The sequence below is a fragment of the Podarcis bocagei genome, assembly GCF_964188305.1.
Source record: "Podarcis bocagei genome assembly, chromosome: 1".
Lineage (NCBI taxonomy): Eukaryota > Metazoa > Chordata > Lepidosauria > Squamata > Lacertidae > Podarcis > Podarcis bocagei.
The window spans coordinates 138,618,885-138,643,935 of NC_138125.1; the positions used below are offsets into that span (position 1 = coordinate 138,618,885).

Genomic DNA, 25,051 nt, shown 5'->3' on the forward strand with positions numbered 1-25,051 from the left:
GCTCATTTGCTGATTATGCCATTAAAGTATCCATGTATTTTCTGTCTCCACAGGGTCATTACTCTTGCAAAAGCATCATAAATTCAATTCACTGGAAGGTCACCAACATAATTAAATTCCTATTTAAGTCTATATGCAAGTGTCCACTGGCTGAGAGAGGCGTGGGTCTGTCTGTTTGTCTGTTAGCAAACTTAGGTTCAAATTTTTTATCACATGGCAATTTCATCATTGGCTACTTTACCCTTCTGGCATTTCCATATACTATACACGATGTACAGCTTATATGGCACAAATCTGTGGCTCTCACATTCCCTTGCTTGTACATCCCTGATGCCTTGCTTCTCCATCTGTGCTTACACTTCTTGTTTACATTTAGCACCAATTGCAATCACTTTAAATTCAGAAGTTGGGACCAACAGTTGTATTAGTAAGAAGCTAGTCAAATTTGCATATCTGTGTCAGTGAGGCACAGGGGAAGCAGAACAGTGTTGAGGGGGATGCTGGGGGCAAGATCAGCCCTGAAGGAATCCTCTACACTTAAGTGCTAGCAGCTGTTTGCATCCAGCCAGAGAGGCTTTGTAAACAGGATGTGCCTTGTTCTGTATCCAGAGAACACAATTGCTGAGCTGACCTGGGACAGAGAGGCTACATTTAGGTCTGTGTACAAAAGGAAAATGTTCCTAGATTGAAAAAAAAAGTCCTAGGTCATCCTCTTTATATTAGCAGATGCAACAGTAAGTATAAATCACCAACACTGGTGGAGAATTAGGAGTTTTCTCACTGACTCTCAGTATAAAAAGATAAAGAGAAAACTGCTGATAAAGACTTGAACTTTCAGCCCAATTAGGACAAACTAGAGTAAATATGTGAACAGCACCAGACTGATTTGTTTGAATGGATAGGAATGGAGTGCAAGAGCAAGAGCAGCACAGGCAGCTCCACTCTTTCCCTTGCCATTCTTTTTGTTCAAAATCATCCTTCCAAAACATCAAAAAATGACTCCACCACCACAGCAGAGGGGACACAGAAATGTCCCCTAGGACCTCCCTGCTCTGCCTGACAACTCCCAACAGGCATGTGTGGGAAATGTGAACTGTATATGTTATGGTTCTTTTTGCCATCCTTTTCTTCTTTCCTACCAGTCTTTGCCCCTCTCAATGTTTGTTGAAAAGGGCCAGGGACCCCTCAATTTAGACATCACACGCAGCACGTGGTGTGCAGCACAGCTTCAGCGGCCGGCTCCTCCAAAGCACTTGGACTCCTCCAGACAATGCAACCTCATTAATTTGGTGTTGTTTTCTTCTCCCTTTCTTTTTTCCTTGGCAGATACCTTCAGTCCCTTTGCTTGTCTGTCTGATGCCTCCTCTTACTTCTCAGCTCTAACCCTCCCTGTTTACTCTTTCCCCATCACTGCTCCAAAGTGATATAGTCCATCTTCAGGTCCCAGTTTCTCATTGGAATGTACACGGAAGCAGATGACTTTCTCGGTACAATTCTGTTTCCCATCCCCCTCTATTTTGTGAAGCAATTCACCTTATTGTCACCCTCTTTTTCTGAATATCCCAAGTGGACTTTTCCATCTGAGATGATGAAGCTGTTCTGGATGAGAAGATTGCAGTGGATGCAGGTCCATCAGGGGGAAATGGGACACTGCCCAAACTAACTCTGCCCTTGACCATTCTTATTTGCAACCAATCTATCGGCTTCCTCATCCTTAATCTCAGTGTTGCCCTGTAGAACTCAGCAAGGTGCAAGATGGGGCAACATTAGAATTAGTTGGCTCTGTTTGTCACTGGCAGATAAATGGTCTCCTTGCCTTCTGCCCTACCAACCTAAATGGGCACCAGCCACCACTGGAAGGATTACTCTTTGTGCATATTACACATACCTGTGAATACCAATGACTTAAGTGGGTTACCAAATGGCTATAGCAGACCCAACTCCAAAGTAATGCAGGTTTATATTCTGATGTGGTCAGTCCAAGTGGTCCAGAAAACAACAGAAAAATGTAAGGTCTCTCTAAGCATTTTGCCAATCAATAGATTTTGTTGTATTATACTGAGGTTCATAGCGCGCAGGAGAAATATGACTCCTAGCTGCTAAATGTAGTCAAGAAACAGGAGTTGGGAGAACAATAACAAATCCCAGGAACAAGTTCAAACTGAAGAAACTTGCCTGCTGAAATGGGAAACTGGGGGAAGCAAAATGGTGTAAATTGGCTTACTCCTTTATTTTGTGCACCTGAGAATTCCATACTAAGAAAATTATTGCTCTCAAGTGTTGTCTGCTTTTCAGTGTTAATAATAATCGGGGAGAATGAAGTGTATGTTTTATCACAGGAAAAAGAAAATTCCAGACAGCTAGACAACTGTGTACCAAGGTTCCTATCTCTGGTCTTGACTTGAGCAGACAAAAGATCTTTTAAGTCTGCACTGCTGTTCTTTCTTCAAAAGACATCTTATCTGGCTGGCTATCTACAATAATGCAAGAAAAGAACAGAAAAAGGAAAACCTGAAAGCTTCTCCAGAGAAATAGCTGAAAGTCGGAGCGTGACCTCAGCAGTTGTTAGCTCTAGTTATTTGACCTCACTGTAATTGAAATTAAGTGGGTTTTTTTTTTAAAAAAAAGAGATCATTTCTCATGTAGCTATAACTTTCATGCTGTTCCTTATTTGGTATTGTTTCAGTCAAACACTACAAAGAAGATTAGAAGTTTATCTTCGGGGAAGTCAGAGGTGTGCCACATTTAACTGCCATTTGTTATAATTTACAAATCCCCAGCCCTGACAGTAGACAGACATTCTGGAGCCCTTGACTTTCTGCACCACAGGTCTATAATGTCTTTCATATCCATTAATAAAATGCTGCCTTCATAACCGTTTAGATCTGTGATTTTTCTGATTTGTTTGTTGGATTTTGATTTTATTTGGTTTAAATTATGAGTAACAAATAGTTCAGAAAGTAATCAGAGGCGTGACCAGTTAAGCAGCCTTCCTAACAGGGGGCCCTCCAGACATGCTATGGGGGCTGGTGGAAGTTGTCGTCCAAACCCTCTGGACTGCAAAATGGCAAGAAAGGCCAAATTTCAGCAGTGCTTCTCAAGAAGTGTACCAGGTTCCTTCGAATCTCCACGAGGCAACCAGTAATGATGTTAGGCAAACTTCCTTGAAAGACAACTTGCCGCAACGGCCATCAACTTTGCAGCCCCAGGAGGGTCTTTAGCATATTTTGGGGTGCATGCTTAGGTAAGACGCAGGAAAACTGTGTTTTGTACATGTTTTGAATTGGGCTCTGATTTGGGCTCTGAGCCTTGGTGCTGTAGGGAGTTGTTTAAACCTTTCCTTCCATGCCACCTTCCCACACTTAACCTCTCCCAGAAACAGCTGCTTGCTGTATGAGGGAAAACAAACATGGACCCACATTTTAAAGACCAGCTTTGAGAAGTAGTTTAGATTTGGGGGCGGGATGATGGTGGTGGTGATTAAACTTTCCCTTCTCAGCACCACGGCCCAGATCTGCTCTCCCTCCCTAATACATTTCTGCTTTTAACTTTAAAAAGGTAGATGAAGATTCTGACCTAGTTTCTGTTGCATTACACCTAAGTTACATTACACCTCAGTTCTCAGAGTGATGCTCAATATACCAGTAAAATACCTCATGTGAACAAAGGGCATCTTGTATCATACTGAACTGGAATCTATTAGCAAATGTGACATTGGACCCATTCAAACATTCATGTCAAAATGCAGCTACTGTAGCTCTTGATCTTAAGAAATCCTGAGACTGTCTAGTTCCCTACAGAAAATAATTGTTCCACCTCCCATGAGCTGATTTTTTTTTAACATTATTGATTTTGCCGTGTCTTTTTGTCACCACTAGATTTTCATCAGGATTTGAGTCTCACCCATGTTGGCTGGATCTTACATTCACTTGCCGGGATTCTATATTAATTTGTGCTCTGCAAGATGGCGACAACCCTATCGCTATCTGCTGCATCGCTTGAACTTTTGGCCTCACTTTGTGAATCAGCAATTTGAATTAGAGAACTAAAACAAAAACTTCCACATATGAAGACCAATTCATTCTCTGGAAGCAGGGAGGAAGACGGCAAATGTCTGTTGCAAAGCTTTGTTTGCTCCAGCAGGCTAACTTTGTCTTTAGAGGCACGTTCAGGGCAAAGAGTGCTTTTGAGTAATTGAACTACATTATCATATGTAACTCCATAATTGTGGTTTTTTTCTGCCTTAAAAAAATACAGTGAAGCAACTCAAGTTGAGAAAATGGGTGGATGAGGTGGGGCTGAGAGTAGGATGTTTAATCCTTCCTTTGCCAGCTATTTGTCAACTCAAAATTCATCCCTTGTTCCAAAATCCTTCCCGCTGGAGCAGGTTGAAGGGACTTGGACAAATGGCTGGCAAGATGAAGGTTAAAAAATATCCTCCTTACCTGCCACTCAACCTGAAGCCACCAATAGGAGTTTTGCTTTTCAAAAAGAAGTTGGGAATAACCATCATGTAAGGTATAGTTAGGCCCCATATGTTGTTTTTCCCAAGCAGATTATGACTGCTGCCCCTCAGGAATTTATCTACATGGTATATTTTGTGTTACAACATTACAGTAGTTGTAATGATTTTCTGTCAGTTCTGGATGACTACTCATTTAATTTTCCTCCCACCTGTACTCATGTTTGTTTACAGATAAAATGCTTCAGGTGTTGAATTTTTTTCCTGGTAGGGGAGTTGCTTCAACTGCCTGGTAAATTTGAGTTGCCCTTTTCTAGCTCTGGAATATTATTTTTGAGGTACAGCACCAGAATTGTGCACAGCACTCCAAGGGTAGCCACACCACAGCAGTTTGTATAACAGCAGTTTTAGTTTCCTTTCCTAATTATCCTTAACGTGGAATTTGCCTTTTTCCCACAGCTGCCACACACTGGTTTGACATTTTCATTCAGCTGTCTACCAGAACCCAGGATCTACCAGTTCCATGGGATCTATATGTGGATCATTTTATTTTTTGGCCCACTTTACACTTGCTTACACTGAACTTTGTTTGCCATTTCAAGTGCAGTTGTAGAGTTGTGGGGTAAGATCATCTTCTATCCCTAGGTTGCAAATCTGAACCAGGATATGATACAATATCTTTATTGTCATTGTCCCATACAGAATATGATCATCAATAATATTTGGTTAATACAGACTAAGCAATTTGGGCTTTTTTTTTTTTTTAGTGAACTAATACGTGTCTACTAATACATTACTTTCCGTGCACCGCCCCCCGCTGCATCATACCCAAAACTTGCTGATGCACATTAGAAAAAGGGCATGGGGAATTTGATAACTCATGGAAGTCCAAATTGCATTGCTTACATTACTGTTATGCTGACACAACTGATTAGATGTAAAAACTGCAATTTACAAAAAAAATGTACTCTACAACCTTAACAAAGCATTGTTTCAGCCAGTATTGCTTGTTTGGGTAGTATTCAGCACTAGTGTTACTCAGAGTAGATCCAGTAGAGTTAATAGATGTGCGATATTAGATTTGTTAATTTCTTTGGGTTTGCTCAGAGTAGAACTTAGTTGAATACACTCTTTATATCTTATCCCATCCCAAGAGATCAGGGCAGTTAGTAGATGATAGATAGATGATAGATAGATGATAGAGATAGATAGATAGATAGATAGATAGATAGGTAGATAGATAGATGATAGATGATAGATGATAGATGATAGATGATAGATGATAGATGATAGATGATAGATGATAGATAGATAGATAGATAGATAGATAGATAGATAGATAGAGATAGATGATAGATAAATAACCATGTTCCCTAAAGAGTTCACAAGAAGACAAGGCACATAATTTTTAAAAAGGAAATTAATCAGCCAGCGTACCAGATGGAGCTGGTAGACAGCCGCCCTGGACAAAGAATTAACCTGTGACTCCATGGACTGCTGTCCAAAATGACTTCCAGGCTGCACACCTGATCCTTCAGGAGCACAGTCACCCCATTCACGACTAGAGAGTCTCCCACCCCGCCCACCCCCTGTGCTCCAGGAACAATACTTCTGCCTTGTCAGGATTCAACTTCAATCTATTAGCTGCCATCCATCCTGCATCTGTCTCCAGGCACTCACACAGGACATTCACCACCTTCACTGGTTCCAGGTAGAGCTGGGTATCATCTGCATGCTGGTGAACACCCAGCCCAAGCCCCCTAATGATCTCTCCCAGCCACTTCAATGTCATGCTGTGTCATGTTACATCACGTTACGTCACAGACGTCATTGGGCACCCATAACTTGGGGCCAAAGTCAGTACCCCTGTCACCCACAGAGGAGAAAGTCTTCCTCACAGAGCAGTAAATTCCAATACAGTCATACCTCAAAAGTCGAACAGAATCCGTTCCAGAAGTCCGTCCGACTTTAGAAACGTTCGACTTCCAAAGTGCGGCTTCTGAATGCCCCGCTGGATGTTCAGCTTCCGAAAGAACGTTCGAAAACCAGAACAATCACACTTCCAGTTTTCAATCATTTGGGAGCTGGAATGTTCGACTCCCAAGGCGTTCGGGAGCCGAGGTATGACTGTATGCCATTATTGGTTAAATATTGGTGCCTTTTCCTCCTGTTCTCCACCCTGTCTTTGAAAGATGTGAAATGCTTCAATTCTCAAGAGCTAGAAGCAGCAGCCCACTTTTGCCCTCATGAGCAGTTTTCCTTTAGATGGACACTTCACATTCCACGATAATCTTGAAGTGATGAAGCCACAGCAAGGAAGGTGGGTCTTGATGGTGGCAGTGGCTGAAAGACAGGTTCTCTTGGGGTCAGTCAATATTGACTGACTTGATTGATTTGGGGTCAGTAAATATTGACCCCAGCCTGGCGTCAGTCAATATTGCTGCCTAAATCCATCTGGGGGTGGAGCCAGCTGACAGCCATCTTCAGTGCACATATTTTTTTCCTAACTAGGTTACAGTCATTTTACAGGAGATCTACTGGCTTGATCAAAACTTTGATATGCTCTTACAGGCCTCCCCTTAGAGGCAGCTACTTCCATGGCTGTGGCTCCATAAAGAGAGCCATTAATAATGAACACACCTCACCAGTCACATATCTTCCAACATTCCTCAGATTAAAATAGGGACTATAATTTTATTTTATTATTTGGTAGATTTATATAAAGAAAAGCACACACCGGTAAATAAACTTTAGAAAGGGGCAAGATTAGATGCGGATGCACAAAGCATTTATCTATTTTTAAAAAATAAAGACTTCTTGTCTTCCACTCCCTCTTTTTTCCCACTCAGGGCGGCCCGGTCTTCTGCCTGCCCCTCAGAGCTGGTGCATCATATGGGTCTGGGCTGCGGCGGCAGCAACCTCCCTCCTTGCCCGCTCTCCAGCAGTTGCTAAGAGCTGTCCAAGGGAGGAGGCCAGCAGCAGCAGATACAGTAGGATATTTGGCTCTTCTTCCAAGCAGACAGAGTGAATTTGTGTATAAAACAAGAGAGGCACAATCTAACAGGAGTCCCATTGGCTTGAATGGAAGAGTTAAATATATGCTAAAATATATAAAGTGCTTAAATGTGATCGGGTGGTGCTGTGGCTGCTTATGTTTGTTGACATCCACCATGGCATTTAGTCCAACAGCAGTCAGGATGAGTTATCATCACAAGGGAACAACCATATTTTTAATGAAAGTGCATCTGGCAGATGCATGTGACAAATGCTCACAGGAATACAGATGGCTGCTTCCTTCCTTCAGCCTGGATGTTGATTCCAGGTTCTTCAAAGGAGATGTGGAAGTCAGGAAGCTGAGTAGGAATTTCACAATACTTTGGGGAAGTATCAAAACTTCACATTTCATACCAACATTTGAAATCTGTAAACTTCAACCACTAGCAATGACATTTCTAGGCTACTGGTAGTAGAAGAGGACACTGTTGATGATGTCAGTGCAAGAATCCAGTGTACTGTCTTTGAAATCTTGGAAGAAAGATGGTCAACAGAAGAATTTCACTAAATGCATATGAAGTGGACATGCAATTAAACATTCTTTTTCCATTGTGAGACATTCAGTGCTATCCTCATGCAGTTATAAAAAATGTTGCTTATGGCTCAGAGACTTCCTTTTCACTGCTATTAAATTATCATGTGCAACACACACACACACACACACACGCACGTTTGATACTGGCCATTTTCCAACTCTAGGTATAACAAGGCAGCAAGTAATGTTTTCAACATTCTGGCAGCTTCAGACACTAATTCATGCTGTGGCTGCTTATGGGTTGGAGTCTTAAGTGAACAGTTTTAAGTGCAACAATTCTGAAAACTACTATGCTACATCCAAGCATAATTGATTTGATATTCAATGATTTGAATGGATAAAATTGGTGAACCAAAGATACATTGCTTTTCGTGTTCATGAAACTGATGAGAAGGTTCTGTATCTGCTTAATTATTATTATTTTTAAAGTCTACAATATGTAATGGAGTTGAGCCTGCTGTTCTCTAATAATTAATCAAGATAACTGATATTTATGTGGGAGATGAGTGTGTTTGTTTCTAAAAGCAGACAATGGAAGCTTCAGCCAACAATCTGCATGCTTCAGATAAGAATCTCGTACTTCCCTTCTATCTTAATAAGAGACTTCCATTTAAGAGTTCCCTTTCATGGTAATCCAATAAAGATTTTCTCACACATGTGAATGTAATTAAAACAGTCATTAGAGTTTCTGATAAACCTAAATCTCCAATAAATGATTAGGAACGCAATTGTAGGCATGCTTCTTTGGAAGCAAGTCCAAGGAAACTTAGAGTGTAGCTTACTCCCAGGTAAGTGTGCATAGGATCACACAATGGGAGTCATATTCACACCATACATTTAAAGCACATTATTTCCCCCCAAAGAACCCTGGGAACACTCTAAATGAATTACATTTTATCAGCTCCATATTATGGATAGTGCAAGACTGACCCATAGATTTCTTCTCCATATCTTTTGAAGTCTTCCAAGTTAGAGATTAAGCATGGTAATCGACTAAATTTCACTCAGAGTGGACCCACTGAAATTAAGGAGCGTGACTCAGTTAGGCCCATTAATTTCAGTGGCTCCACTCTAAATAAAACTTAGCTCAATACCACCCTCAGCATTTTCACACATTCAAAGTGTGACCCATCCAGCAGACTAGCAAGGTCTGCCAGCACCTGGGGTGGAGCTTTGAGATGTGGACAGTGGTTCCGCTGCCCTGCATGGAATTACTACCCAGATGCTTAGGAAATTGAGGTCATTTTAATGTGCTTTAGTTTTTTTAAAAAACTTGTATGCTTTAAGGCAGGGTTGTACATTTTTCTTGATTTTACTGTTTTACCTTTTCTAAACCATTTTGAGTTTGTTACAATCACAATTACAGTTACAATACAAAGTTTATAAAATAAATAAATAAATCTGTGGGTTTTTGTCATTGGTACAACGCTCTTGCACGCCCAGTTCCAGTAGTGACAGCACAACAACGTGCCGCCCAAGTGCAATGGAATGGCAGTTGCTTTGCTGTTGGGGAGACATACAGAGCTGTTTGCTTCCCCTTCCCTTTTAAGTACCGGTAAATCTGGCTAAACAGGGCATGCACAACTTTCAAAGCATACAAAAAACCCCTCTAGCGCCATGTTTGAATGATGCGTCCACATGTGAGGGATAGAACCATCTTGCTTATATGCCTGCTTCTGCTTGGGAAACTTCTACAGTAAGGAACAGCTTCTGATTCATCATAACCTAAAGCTAAAGATCAGGGCCATCCCATCCGTGAGGCAGACTGGAGCAGTCTGGTGGGGGAATCTAAGGGCTGCTGCTACCAGAGAAGTGAAGTGAAGCGGCTGCAGCAGCTTCTGGGTTCCAGCAAGACCTTGTGATATATTGCAGTGCTTTCACGAGATCTCACTGGAGCTCTGAAGCCACAGCAGGCTTTGGCGGAGGTGGCAGTGCACAGCATATGTGCAAGGCGGCACCTACCTGTTTCGCCTTAGGCAGTGATGCACTAATCAAGGTGCAAACAATATCCACTCAGCCCTTGCAGTGGGAGAAATAACTCCTGTACCCAGTACTAAACATTGTGATCAAAGATGTAATAATCCTGCAACAAGAGCACATGAGACTGCACAACCAAGGCCTGTATTTAACCAGAGAAATTTGTCAGATTTGTAAGATTATGTGCTGCAACTCTGCTTCTCGTAGTGAAAACTTAAACCCAACCACTTGTTTCAAACTCGTGCATCACATTTGTGAACATTGTTCACACAGGATAGCAAGTGGAAAGCAAACGGGTTTAAGTCCATTCTATTGAATGATGAATGTGGCAAATGCTAAAAATTTAAATGACACTTGTGAACATGAATTTAGGCATAAAATGGAATTGCAACCCCCAGCCCTAGACAAACAGACAACAATTCAACACGTAGATAAGCTCCCTGATGTAAGTTTCCATTTAACTTATGAACTGTAGACATTACATGGAAATAATCCCCATTGATTCAAGATCACTGATACGTAACAACCCCCAGTGGCTTCTTCTTGGCAAAGCAGCTTCTGAAAGAGCAAGTAGATGTGGTGATGAGGCCAGGAGCCCTTGACCCTTCTCCTGACAACTGATTTTCTTCTCAAAGTCACCCCAGCTGTTCCTCTCCCAATGCAGAAAAACCCTGCACAGAGGGAAAGTATATGGGGGATTAATGATGTTTATAGTTGTTATTTTTACTATTTAGATATATCCCCCCCTTTCTTCAAAGAGCTCAAGGCAGCATATATGCTTCCACCATTTCTCCTCACAAGAACCCTGTGAAGTAGGCTAGGCAGAGAGACATTGGCTGTCCCAAAGTAATCTTTGTGGCTGATGGAAAACAGGTGCTGACTTGAGCTGATGAAAGTTGTAGTCTAAAACAGGCATAGGCAAACTCGGCTCTCCAGATGTTTTGGGACTACAACTCCCATCATCCCTGACCACTGGTCCTGTTAGCTAGGGATGATGGGAGTTGTAGTCCCAAAACATCTGGAGGGCCAAGTTTGCCTATGCCTGGTCTAAAACATCTGGATGGCACCAGGTTGACAAAGGCCAGCATAGAAGCAGCAGCCTGTGGTTGTGGGTGGGTGTGTAACATGAAATTTAACAAGGAATATTTCGATTAAAAGTTTGATCTCAGCACTTACCATTCGGTGCCCATTTAGGCTGCTAAAATCCCACTACAGCTTAATGTTCCTAATTAATTGGAAAGTATTGATAGGGCTGGTACTCTTTCCTCTCATTGCACCTCTCAGAAAAGTCATTGAAAAGAAGTGCCATATTTCTCAGCAGAAATAGAAACAGGAGCTGCATGCTGCCCTCACATATTTCGCTACACCGTTTCTCATACTTAGCAGGTTACCTTTTAATACATGAATGCGAAGATCTGTAAGATACACTGTTTAAGGAATTCTGTTTTTACCTAGTATGTCCATGATATTACTGTACAGTAACAGACTAGATGGAAAATATGAGTTTGGACTGGAGAGTATAAGATTTGCTGTCTTTCCAAGTCATGTATCTTCAAGTTAATTCAAAGCAGAAGTACTCTGTATATTCAGGCTCCAAAGCTCTTACCCCGTTCTATAATTTTTACAAACATATAACAGACAGCAAAAAGGGATTAACTAATCTAGCTAGATGAATTGCCAAATGCACCTGACAAGTTGCATATGGTAAGGCTTATTTTCCTGTTGCCATATCAGACAATATGAAGTTATGTACTACAATAGATATTGTTCATGCAGGCTCTTCGATGAAAGTGGAGCAACCAAGTAGTCACTGGGGTAACATTCTGAGATTGTGGTTAGACTCAATGGGCTTTTGGTGGCCCCAACCCTGTAATTCTCATCACAGAAAGACAGTGTTAAGAAGGTCAGATAGGGTAGATAAGCTTCATATTTAAAATCTCTTTTGCCTGCAAAACAAAAGAGCTGGCCAAGTACAAGAAACTTGTTGCCACAGAAACGAAATAGCTGGGGATCCTTTGTGAGGGTCCTTATCCTCCTCTCCCTTGGCTGCAGGTGATGACAACATCAAGGTGTCTGCATTTGAAAGAGAGCATTAAACTGGCAATCCTGGGATTGGCGTCTGAGAGAATGAAAGCCCTGACTTGCTATGGCATTTAAAAGCTAATGGGAGAGCAGGACCCTTCAGTTTTATATCCAACCTATTTATATGTGCATCTATGTGCTTAGGATTGCTGTGTAAACGTAATATTGACAAAATACAATAAACCCCATAAAGCTGAACATGCCACATGCTGAACATACCCACTTTGGGCATGCCAAGCTACCAAGACATTTCATTTCGTGAACACAGAAATGAGTTATGAGTTAATACGTTTGGCAGAGCTATCCAAACGAGTGCTGCAGTGATTACAACAGAACATGTGCAAACAATTATCAACTTTCAGTGCCAACAAAAGAAAACTTGAACTCCCCATAAGGAATATCTAAAAGTTCAGGACTAATTCAATGCACAAATCACAGAGCAGATATGCTAGGGTTAGAGTTCGAAAGCCTTCTTTGGGGGAAGAGTGAGTTAGAAATAGAAATATTTTGACTATCTTCTGAACCTAGCCCAGGTAAAAATGTGTAGAGGTAGGGCAGAGGGTTGTGTGCTCAGACCTTGGCCTCTACATGTTCAAGGTGTTATTTGCAAAGCAGGCCATAAGTATACACTAGAATATAGTAGACATCACCTTGCCAACAAAGGTCCGTATAGTAAAAGCTATGGTTTTCCCAGTAGTGATGTATGGAAGTAAGAGCTGGACCGTAAAGAAGGCTGATTGCCAAAGAATTGATGCTTTTGAATTATGGTGCTGGAGGAGACTCTTGAGAGTTCCATGGACTGCAAGAAGATAAAACCTATCCATTCTGAAGGAAATCAGCCCTGAGTGCTCACTGGAAGGACAGATCGTGAAGCTGAGGCTCCAATACTTTGGCCACCTCATGAGAAGAGAAGACTCCCTGGAATAGACCCTGATGTTGGGAAAGATGAAGGAGAAGGGGATGACAGAGGAAGAGATGGTGGGACAGTGTTCTCGAAGCTACCAGCATGAGTTTGACTAAACTGCGGGAGGCAGTGGAAGACAGGAGGGCCTGGCGTGCTCTGGTCCAGGGGGTCACGAAGAGTCGAACACAACTAAACGACTAAACAACAAGAAGTATATACTAGGCTGCCTGTGCATGATGCTTGCCCTGCATTAATGAATGAATGGATCCCATGCATGTAGAAATCTTCTCCAGTTGTATACGGGACTTTTGGTTTCTTCCACTCTGCACTGTATGTGGATGAATCCAGGACCAGCCCACTCATGAGGCAAGGTGAGGCAATTGCCTCGGGCAGAAGGATCCACAGGGGCAGCAGATCCAGCCTCCAAGAAATGCTGCAGCTGCTGCAGCTGGCAGGAACAGGTGTAGCGCACTCCTTTAAGGCTGGATCTGCCCCCTCCTTGGCAGCCCCACCCACCCAGGGAATGCTGCTTCTACAGAGGCCTCTTGGTGAATAGAAAGTGCTGCTGGTCTCCTCCCCACCCCTCTTCTTCACTCACCCTTTCTTCCCAGGTAGGAGGGAGCATCATTTTGAGGTTCACCTCAGTTGCCGATATGTCTTGGGCTGGCCCTGGCTAAATGTTTGCATGTGGCCTTATTTTTTCCCCTTTTTGAATGGGAAAACTGAACGAGAGGGAGAGATAATGAGGCTACCAGTCTCCCTAGTGAGTATAGCATACAAACCAGCTCCTTGGCTCCATTGGACTGAATCACAAAGTCTCTTCACAATAAAGTATGTATTGAAAAAGTGCTACTCCAGATGATGACTCGAGAAAGAAGGGTTCCTAGCTGTGAACTGGACATGAACTTTCCCTAACTCAGAGGGGCATATTGCTCATCATGCCAAAACTTGCCTGAATTTCTTCAGTGGTTTGTGAGGCAATTGGAGGAACAGATGTGGCTAAGGGGGAAAAAGACAGTCAACTGTTACGACACATGTATATGCTTAAAGGCCCTCTTAGGTTTGTGAACCAATGTGCAGAAAGGCTACCTCCACTCTCTTTCCCCCCCTGTGTCATCTGTAATAAACCAATATGAGTAAGGGGGGGGGGGTCCAACAATTGTTCTTCCACTGTAGGCTACAAGAGGAATTTTAATGCACCACCAGCCACACTTAGGGGTATCTTGCTATCTTCCATTCTCATGCTGGGCATGGCAGAACCGCTGGGGCAGAGTTGACCCCCCCCTTCTCGATTGGTTGCCACATACACCTTTATCCCAATATGCTCCTCTCCATGACACTTTGACACCCTGTTTTTGGTGCGTGCTTGTGTGTGTATGTATTTACAATTTGTGAAGCAGTAAAATTGCATGTGCGTGTGTGTGGTATTGATTTTAAAAAGACTAAAAGGACAACAGCTAGGATGATTTCTTAGTAAACACGGTTACAAATTGGGCTGTAAATCCCATCTGAATTTCACATGATTTTGTCTGAACAATTTGTTTATTTATTTATGAATCACTTACCATGAGGCATCCCTAAGTGATTTACAATATAATAAAAACATATATAAAACAGACTAAAGGTGTCCCATTGGACATCTGATGAGCTAGTCAATGGCGCAGCTGGATCCAGTCATATCTACTCAGTTTCCCTATCCATCTACAAAACTTTTCAGTTTAATTTTCTCTTCTTGGTCACTGTGTTATTCTGCTGTGTGTGATTAAAAAATTACAATAATGCCTGCAGCACGAGGTTAGCAAATTGCAGTCTTGCAGCTTAACCTACATGAATCTCAGAGGTTATTCTGTAAGAAAAAAGATGGACGAACCTTGGGAAAACATGCAAGGATTACAACTGGCTTACAATGTCATTGTAAAATTACATGTAGAAGGCATGGCAAGTGCACGCTTAGGTCACATCCATGCAGGACCAGCCCATTTGTGAGGCAAGATTCCTAACTGCCTCAGCGGCAGGGGGCAGTGGATCCCAATGTAGTACTTGCTCCTTATGTAGATCTTGACTCACCCCTTCTTCCCTGGCTGGGGTGGGGGTGCCACTTCAGGCACCAAAAGGTCTTGGGCTGGTCCTGCATCCACAAGGCTTCCCTTAGCTATGCAGTGGTTTTCAACCCGTGTGCCGTGGCACCCTGGGGTACCTTGAATGATGGTCAGGGGTGCCATGGGCAACACTGGCCTCTGTCCCTCTTTCCTTCCCTCCCTCCTCTGATGCCCTCTCCTGTCTCTGCCTCCCAAAGGCTTGCACAGCTATTTATTGTAGCAGCCCTGACTATAAACTCAACAGGTGAATGGGGGCTCTGGAAGGCACCTCTCTTTGGAGCAAGGGAGACCAGGGGCAGCAGCAGTTGCCTGGAGGACTCCCAAGGAGAGGGGAGAGGAGAGGAGGCTGAGGAAACACTCCACAAGGGAGAAATTCAAAAAAGGGTGAGAGGCTGAAAGCTCTGCAGGCAAGGGTGACATAACTGGGCTCCTGAGCCCCACAGGGGTGCTGCAGAAAGAATGTAGTTGGTCAAGGGAGCCGTGGACTCCAAAAGTTTGAAAACCTTCCCTAAAGAATCCTGGAAACTGTAATTTTTGGGAATTGTATCTCTGTGAGAGGTGACAGTTCCCAGGATGCTTTGGGGGGAATCATATGCTTTAAATGTATGATGCAGATGTGACCCTAGAAAAGGATTCCTGGATCTTCTTTCCAAATCTTAGCATTGTTTACAAATTTGTATGCAATCATAAATATTTGGGTGGTGAAGGATGTATAAACTATTTTTTGCCACAGATCTTCATAGGGTTGGGTTCTGGGGGTTTTTAACAGCATAACCCTATGCATATTTATTCACAGGTAAAGTCCACTATGCTGATCTAAGTTCACACCACAGGAAGCTTATTTAGGACTACAGCCTGATTACATATTATTGTATGTTACCTTTCTATAAAATTATTTTAAGCACCCCTTAAATAGGACAAAGTAGACATATTTTAAGTGCCTTAGAATTATAACATTTAGTCTTGCCCCAGAGAAAGTGGTGCAAGTTAATAAAGTTGATGTGTTTGGCAACTAATGGCTGGATTGCAGCTGGATTCAAGATTACCAGGCAGCAGAACTGACAAAACATCCTGAACCATTTCAACTCCCAAAATGTTCAAGTGCTACAGAAAAAAGTCAAAGACTTTGTATATTAATCATTTTGTTCAAGTGGAACTGCCAGCATTTAATTCAACAGTAGCACCGCAATAGCCGGATCTCAAATGTCATCTGTACTGACATCTGCCAGGGTCACTTGTGACACGGGATGAACTGTTTTTCTTCTGCTTCTTTTCTTGAAGCACAGGACTGGATTTTTGGCTGCCACTGAACAAGCAGAACTCTGTTGGACTTCACTTCTGTTAAGTACATGGTAGTAGATAATTTCCTTTAACTGTTCTTAACCTAAGTATTAGCAAGCAATCCAGCTCCTGCTGAAATTGACTGGAGAAGTCCAATTACTTTTAAAGGTTCAGGATTCACTCCTAGCTGAGTTTTAATTCCACGTAGCTCACTAATCCACAAATAACTTAAGGCAAACTTATTTTAGCTCCATTGAGATCAGTAGGGCTATGGTGCCTTACATACTTGGCAAGGGGTTGGACTCGATGGCCCTTGTGGTCTCTTCCAACTCTATGATTCTATGATTCTACAACTTGAGTATAATTGGGAGATGAAATCAGTTGTTGCAATAACTAAATATTAGTTATTATTGCAAACCACTGTTAAATCAAAGATCAGCTTTTTAAAAGTATTTTGGATGTCACAGAAAAACTTAGATTTCATCAATACAAACTCCAATATGCTCCAACTGTAACTAATACCTTAAACATTATATGGAAGTTACAGTTACTAAGTTACAAAGGAAACTTGCTCTCAAATAATAGGCCTAGTACTCAGTGGTGGAGCTTCATGCTCGGCACCAGGGGGGCGACGTGAGTCCTGGGGGCATGCAGGGGCATGGTGCCCAGTGTGGTGGTGGGGGGCAGCCGTGATGGCACCCCACCGGGATCACGGAGCAGTCGCCCCCGCACTCCTCTTCCTCCACCACTGCTAGTACTGTTTTACACTGCTGCTGCTTATTTGCAGGGGAGAATTTGACCAGAGGTTTCACATCAGGGTGTAGAAGAAAACAGTAAGTAACTGCAGCCACATTTTTCTGTAGTTGCAGGCAGATAAAAAGAAAATACGTTAAGAGCCACATTTGCATGTGGGGTGAAGTCCCAGGGGGGTATCGCCAGAGAATCTCATGTACTGTAAAAAAAAATGGGGCTGCCCTATTAAGATGTGAAGGTTTGGCTATAGGCGCTGGGGTAAGCAAGTGTATATATCACTCCAGCCCGTCTGCTGGTGGTGTCACTAAGGGTGAAGCCAGCTGGAAGGGATGCCCTATGACCTGCGTCAAATCGGAGCAGCCCCCAAGTTGGAGGAGTGGTCTGGCCCCAGCCCCTGTCTGAGCACCGGACAGGAGCCACTCCTCCCAGATACTTTTAACAGGATACACTTTTACCTGTGGAGGGGCAGGCAGAGGCTAAACCTCCCCTCCAACCAAGACCTATGCTTACCCAGTGCCTTACAAAGTTGTGACGATTGCTATGAGGAAGGCAAAAACCAAATGGCTGGTGCCAATCTGCCAGATGGGGAAAATTGCTGCCTGGCCCCAAAATATGGTGACCAACATCATCCATAGCAAGGTTGTACCATCTGCAACATCTATAATCTGAGGGAGTGTGGGTAGGAGAACCGGCACAGTGAAAAAAGAGGCCAAGATTCTGGCAAGCCTGGAATTTATCCTGGTCCTGGGTTGCGGGGCCAAGTACCACTATTGGGAGTGGTTTCATGCCCAGGGAACGCCCTCCAATTCCTGGCACCATTTGGCGGTGGGGGATGATCTGGCCTGCAGTATGCCAGTTCACAAGGCAGGCCTGGGGCCCACCCGCAAAGCTGCCCACCCAAGAAGGGATAAACGGATATAGCCTGCAGAGACATTAGCACTCTGCTGGTTGTGAGTGCTAGCAAGTCAGGAGTCTTCTAGGTTTAGTCAAAACATGCAAGAAATGTGACCATCAGAAGGCAAGCTCTAGAGAGGTAATGTAATGGAGAAAGTAATAAATCAGGATATGTCCCTGGTTCAGTTCTCATCCCTGCCATGAACAGACTAGTTGGCCTTAAGCAGCAAGTCATTCATTCTGTTTCAACCTCTCAGTCTTAATGTTAGGACAATCATTCTGCTTGCAGAGCTGTGAGGATTACACCAGGATAATGTACATGAAGCACTTTGAATAAAGAAACTGTGTTATATAAATGCTTATTGCATCCCTCTCGGTACCAACACTACATAGTTCCAGCAAAACATTTAATCTGCATGCAGTGCTAACTGCAAGGAACCCAGAGCTATTTCCCAAAAGGACCAAGCTAAATTGAATGCCACCATAACGTCTAGCACAACTTACTCCATGGCCGAATGTCATTCCACTGTGTGTTTCCATGCCTCAATTAAGCATTATTTGCAGTCCCTGGTAGTGTACACTGTAATGATGTCAGGACATGAGGTAAGCTGTACTGGCTATTACAGACCGGGAGGGGAAAACTTAATATGGACCTGGTGCTGCAGCAGCAGCCACCCCCCTTGTCTTCCTTGTAATGTTTAGTTTTGTCTTGAATTCAGAGTGGTAGCATAATGGCATTTGAGAGTTCTAGTACAACAGAGCTCTGGGAACACCAGAAAACCAAACATTTGCTTACATCACTGTGTGGTGGCTGGTGTCCATTGGAACTGGAAGGGCAGAAGGCAGGGAGCCCAACGGTACGTGGAGCCAGAGCCAATGACTTTTGTCCTTATGCTTCTTCCTTGCTGAGTTCTACAAAACCTAACTTCCGTTTGCCCTATGATTTCAAGTGATTTCAAATCACAGGTCTGAGTGGTGCCCCCCCACACTGCCCATCCTGCCACTTTCCCCATGAAAACCTGGTGTTTATTGCTGAATATTCAGTATTCAGTTAGCCACTGCCAGGCACCAGAAATGCAAAGATTTCAGCTCCTGGCCTCACAGAGTTTCACTTCCAGCTCACAACAGCGGCTCTTGCAAAACACCTGATAACTCCAGGCAGCACTGCTGGGTCTCAATGTGTCATGGGAAGAAATCCTGTTTTAGTGAGATTTCCACATGACAGGGAGAAGAAGGAGATAGCAGATAAATCAGTGATTGCACAATAATTGCACGTTGCACAATGATTTCCTGTGCTTGTTCAGTTCAGACATAAGGTTGCCCCTCCACTCTCAGGTTTAAAATTGTCTGCTGCCTGGTATTGAGGATAAAATAATTAGACAACCAACATTATGGGAATCACCACAAGGTTCTAGGCTTTTGAGTAACTAGATCAGTTGACTGATGGCCATAGCACCGCTATCTGTGTTCCCTTCCTTGTTGGGAGAGACCATTCACTGCTACGTGAAGTGGGGAAATGGTTGCCAGTGGGGTGTGATTGAGGAGGCAAAGCAGATGCCCTGCGTCTACAAAGAGATATTATCTCTGAAGGAAAACCATAAGTGGGAGTTCACCCATACTCATCTGGCCCCAAATACTGCCTGGAATTGATGCAAGCCTGAGTAGCTTAATCAATGGAACAAATTGTGCTCCCAGTCACCCACACATGTAATCCCAAGTAAATAAGACTGTCCACTGTGAGTAAGAGAGAAGAATTTATCTTACTGGGTGTGAGTTTTATTGGCAGACAATCCCATTGGGTAAGGCAAGTCAGGAGAATATCTTAAGCATGCTTGGGGTGGTTTCTAGAATAAACAAGGAATCTAAAAGGAAAAGGACTTTTTTTAAAGAGTCCCTCTGACTGTCCTGTCTGAAGCCCAAGAATTTGTAACCAGATGAAACGGAGGGCATTTGACCCCATTAAGGGTCAGGAAATGTAACTAAAAGGCAGTTAAATGTTTGGGTTAAACATTACCATTAAGCAAAGATACAGAAGGTTACTTATTTTTAATCTCCATTGGCTTATTAAAATCCCAGTTGAAAACCAGAGCACACACTACTGACTTTATAATACAGGGAGGAGAAAAATCTGATGTCTAGCAGCCCATAGCATTTTCCCACTTAATGCTTTTGCTGTAGTGTAAAGATTAAAGATTAATGGGATCTCCTTGACTTGACAGACCCAAGCCAAGATGGTCGAGCTTGTGAATATCAAAACATTACATTGGTTTTCAATCTAAGGACAATGAGTTAGCATAATGTCAGCAGAAGAATGCAAAAGTCAGGTCACAGATGTGATTTTTAAAAGGCAAAGATTCATTATTGTGAGTTGAACCCATACCTATGTGAAAAATGTAATTTAAGAATCAGATTAATCATCTCTAAAATAGTATTCACTGTGGAAGAGCTTTCCAATTCTAGTTTTGTCCATTGATTTCCCCATTAAATCTTTGCTGGAGGCTAGACATTTGACAAAGTTCGCCCAGTGAGCATCACTGCTGGGCAGCCCATCTTTTTATCCATTGCATCACATCCACCTCACATGAGTGCGAGTGAAGTGAACTGCTGCGTGGCAGGCACAAGGCAAGCTGAGAACTACGGTTCACCTCTGACTTTAGCCATGAACTCACTTGGTGGCCTTAGGCAACCCACCCTGTCTCAGCCAAGCCTCTCACAACAGGAAAATAACAATAGTGACCTGCCTTGCAAGCTGAATCCCTTTCTCTCCCTCTGACAGACATGTCTAATATGGACTTACCAATATTCACGAATGCTGTTTAAAGACTTTACCTGATATTAGAATTTACCATATTTTTTGCTCTATAAGACTCACTTTTTCCCTCCTAAAAAGTAAGGGGAAATGTGTGTGCGTCTTATGGAGTGAATGCAGGCTGCGCAGCTATCCCAGAAGCCAGAACAGCAAGAGGAATTGCTGCTTTCATTGTGCAGTGATCCCTCTTGCTGTTCTGGCTTCTGGGATTCAGAATATTTTTTTTCTTGTTTTTCTCCTCCAAAAACTTGTGGTCTGGTGCGTCTTATAGAGCAAAAAATACATAATTATTTAGCTGTTTCAACATTATACCAGGAAAGAAATTGTGTTGCTGTTAACAATTAGTTTGCAGGAAAAGTTTTCCAAGGTTGCAATCCTAACCCCATTTAGCTGACAGTAAGCCTTATTAAATGGAACAGAAATTACTTCTGAGGTGACATGGTTAGTGTCTGCAAGGTACACATATAGAAAAATATCAAGCCATTTCATATCGGAAATTTCTCCAAAATGAATGGTTTTGTATATTAGGAAACATGTGAAAAACCAAGGGAAATTAAGAATGGCATCACAGGTTCTTTAGAAAATATTTCTATATTGCTAATCTCTATGCTTCCTTTTGGGGTAATTCATGGGTTCTGAACCTCCTAGCCATCTGGTATCCAAGTTGAAAGTCTGGCCAGATCAGTCTGCTGTTGACTGTATTTATGAATGGAGCTCCATTGTCTGCTAGCCAATCCTCCGGAACGCCCGCCCCCCCTCCCAATTCAGTTCTGGGAGAAAGTGGCTGCATGACCAGACTGTAACATCACCTCTTCCTTTAGGGCTATGATCCACACATGCAGGTGTAGCGTCTGGTAGCCTTTCCACATGCCTTCCCATAAGACACTTGATGTTCAGATTCAGAGTTTGTAGATGCCACTAACCAAATGTTTTAAATAAATTGTATAAGCAGTATACATGGGTAGATGTTCAACTATGCATCTTTTTACAGAAAATTACACAACCAGACAGCAAGGGTTCCATTCCGCAAATGAACGTTTAATCCTGAATATGAATATGTGAGGTATTTCCAGTTTTGGATGATTTTACATGTCTACTTTTGAAGATATTTTGAAGATTATTTTGAATTAGAGCACAGTTGGCAAAAACAACTGGAAATAATTGTGTTAGAACAAATACAATTTTGGAAAGGATTCTGACAATTATTTTACAACCAAATCATGAGGTTCACTTCTCAGTCATTCCCTCACTGGCATGACTTGGGACAAACCACATTCGCAGTTCTCTTATTTATTAGATAAAAATAAAAATGACGCGAGGATTGCATTGACAGAAGGCTTATGTCAAACTGAATGACATACTAGGGACTGTATCCAAATTTATAATTAATTAATTAATTGCCACTCAAAGCAATGAATTATAAATGTGTCATACACATTGCTTGGTGGGAGCATTTTCAACAATATTTTCAAAGTACTCAATGACGTTCTGAAGTTGATCTGGTTTTGAGTTTATTATGAGAATGCAAAGTAACATGGAAAGAAACTTGAGGAGGAATGCCGCTTCCTTCTCTGTTGCTTTGTGGGCATTCTACCTGCGCAACTCATAAGCTTGTATATTACTTTTGAGATGAACTGGACCAGTTGACCAGCTGTTGAGCTTTTTAAAGTTTCACCCAAAGTTTGCTTTCTTGCAAAATGTAGGAAAATAGAAAAGTTTTCGAGCTATTTTTAACGACATTCGTCAAAATCGACACTTCTGGCATAGGTTGCCATACACCCACATTTTCACGGACATAAAAAACCCCGATTCCCACCCAGTTTCCGACGGCCGATTTCCGTCTGTGTCCGGGAAATCCCGGGCGCAGGGCAACCCAAATTCGCAATGCTTGGGCGGGATTGTGCAAGGCGGGGGGCTGGGCTGGGGGGGGGGTTCTAGGGGAAGCCCCGCAGCTCCTGCCTTGCCAGCACAGGGTCTTGGGGTTCACCCCCGGCATCTCCTGGTCCCCAACCCCGCCGGGCCACTGCTGCCAGCCCGTGTCCGCAGCCCCGAGCTAGATGGAGCCAGTGGTCTGGCTGGGGGCAAGGCGGCCGATCTGCCCGCCCCCCTCCTGTTCTCTCAGCCCTTTTCCCGGACAGGGCAAGGTGTGGGGGGAAGGGGCCCTTGGGGGGGGGGTCCGGCTCAGGTGCCACAATGTCTTGCTGTGTCCCGATGCTGTGCTCTGCCCCCCCCCCACCTGGGCGGCTTTGAGGCTGGAGATCCCTCGGGCGGGGCTGCAGGCGGCGATCTGGCGAGGGTGCCCCCCCGCCCCCCAACTCCGCTCGCCCCTCGCCCGCCCGCCCGCCCGCCGCGTCTTTTGTTCGCCCTGGAATGCAACTCCCCACGACGTCACCCGCCGGCCCGGGCCAATCAGCGAGCGGCTGGCCCTTCCGAAGGGGTGTCCCGGCGGCTCCTCCTCGCCCCCCCTTCCCCGCGCGGGGTCTCCGGCGCCAGGACCTCCATATAAGCCCGCCGGGACCCAGCGCGCTGCCCTTCTCGCCAACTGCAAGGTCGGAGCAAGAGGCAGCCCGAGCGGCCAGAGGGGCGAGCAGCAAGGCGCGCAAGGAAGAGGCGCTTTCTCCGAGGTCGCTCTGCTTCCCCCCATCAGATCGCGAAGATGCCCGGCAGCCCGTCCCGCCGGCTGCTGCTCGTGCTGCTGAGCCTCTCCTGGGGGGCCGGAGTCCAGAGCACCGAGAAGACCCGCAGGCAAGCCCAGCACATCGTCCAGCCCCCGGTGCCGGCCGGCCAGAGCAAGCGTGAGTGCTCCGAGGGGGGCCAGGGTAGAGCCCGCGGGGCCAGGACCGGGACGCCTCCAAATCTGAGGCGGGGGAAGGAGACAGAAACTCCTGCCAGGGTCTCTCTGTTTTACACCCGTTTCTCCCTCAGGGTTTAAGAAACTCGGGAGAGCCCAGGAAGTCTGCCTGGGCCAAATGCGCTCCCAAAGTTCCTTATCCCATCCTCCCATCCTGTAAACTTGCAATCCTGTAATGGATTACCTGGGAGTGAGCTCCAGTGAACTCACTGAATTGCAGTATTAGTTGGTGTTGTTTTAAAAAAATTAATTAAATCCTGATGTTTAGCGTCTCAAGCAAGACGCATCCAGTACCTTGCATGGGGCTCTGGCTATTTTTAAAAATATCGGTAGGGTCTGGGGTGTTGCTGAATAATGGAGGGTCCTTTCAGAGAAGAGACATCTGGCAATCCTATTGTGCTTTGAGCAGAGGTGTGAATTGATCTGGAAGTCTTCCTGTTCCTCTCCCTCAGCCCTCCCCCCAACCTTGTGCTCTCAAAAGTCCCCTTGCAGTCTGAAACATCTGGAGGGCACCAGGTTGGGGAAGGATACTCTTGCCCAACTCCCTACCTGTTTTCTTATTGCTTTAAAAGTAATTGTGCAGTGTGTGTGTGTGTGTGTGTGCGGAATTCAACACATGGGGTTTTCAGAATCCTGAAATATTTGCTTCTGCCTAAAGAATTGAGACATTTGCCAAAGTCCTTCTACTTAAAACCATCAGAAGTGGGAGAAAAAGCTTTCAAGGAGGTGGATGTGAGGGGAATGTTTTCTGGCACTCCAGTCTGTTAAACATGAAATACTCGTTCTAGGGAAATAGGGTGAATAGAATTTACCCATAACCTCATTAGCAGGAGGCAAACCCTTATATACCAGGAGGCTTATTATATTTGCACCCCTCATTTTTGCCTCCTGGTATAAACAGGGCTTGCAGACAGGCTCCTCTCCAGGCCATGACAAGACCCAGGTCCACTTAAGTCAGAAAGCTAAAGTTAAATATCATTGATCTTAAAGGGAGTCTCTGAGTAAACATGTTTAGATTTGCACTGTGTTGATTTAACTCAAGTTTCCCATTTTTTAAATTCACGCACTTCCTGAACACAAGAGTGCATATTAATTGTTTGCTACAACAATTAAACAGGACAGTAGATGGCTAAATAAAGGCTCCAAGCTATCTAGGAGCCTAAGCCAACTACTCATGCAGCCCATAAAGCTATTGAACTACACAGTAATAAATGCTTAGAGAGAAGAGAGGCCACTGTGAAATCCATAAATTTCTGTTTGGGTCTGTTTTCTCATGAAAGGACACCAAGCAAGGTTACTTCCTCAAAGATAAGGGTCCACTGCAGGTGTGTTGGTCTGTGGGGCAAATGT

At 43.8% G+C, this 25,051-nt stretch overlaps 1 protein-coding gene across 5 annotated transcripts in view; it reads left to right on the plus strand.

Annotated features, from left to right (window-relative positions):
* Positions 1–23,464: 23,464 nt before the first annotated feature.
* Positions 23,465–25,051, plus strand: part of FN1 (fibronectin 1) — a 77,076-nt gene continuing 75,489 nt past the window's right edge. For 2 of the 5 annotated variants that reach the window (XM_081191188.1, XM_081191189.1), the window contains exon 1: positions 23,466–23,645. In XM_081191188.1, the coding sequence (XP_081047314.1) occupies positions 23,507–23,645 (139 nt within the window). In that variant the 5' untranslated portion in view covers positions 23,466–23,506. Of the gene's footprint in view, positions 23,646–25,051 lie in introns of all 5 variants that reach the window. The other 3 variants (XM_081191187.1, XM_081191190.1, XM_081191191.1) reach the window with 3 other exon arrangements.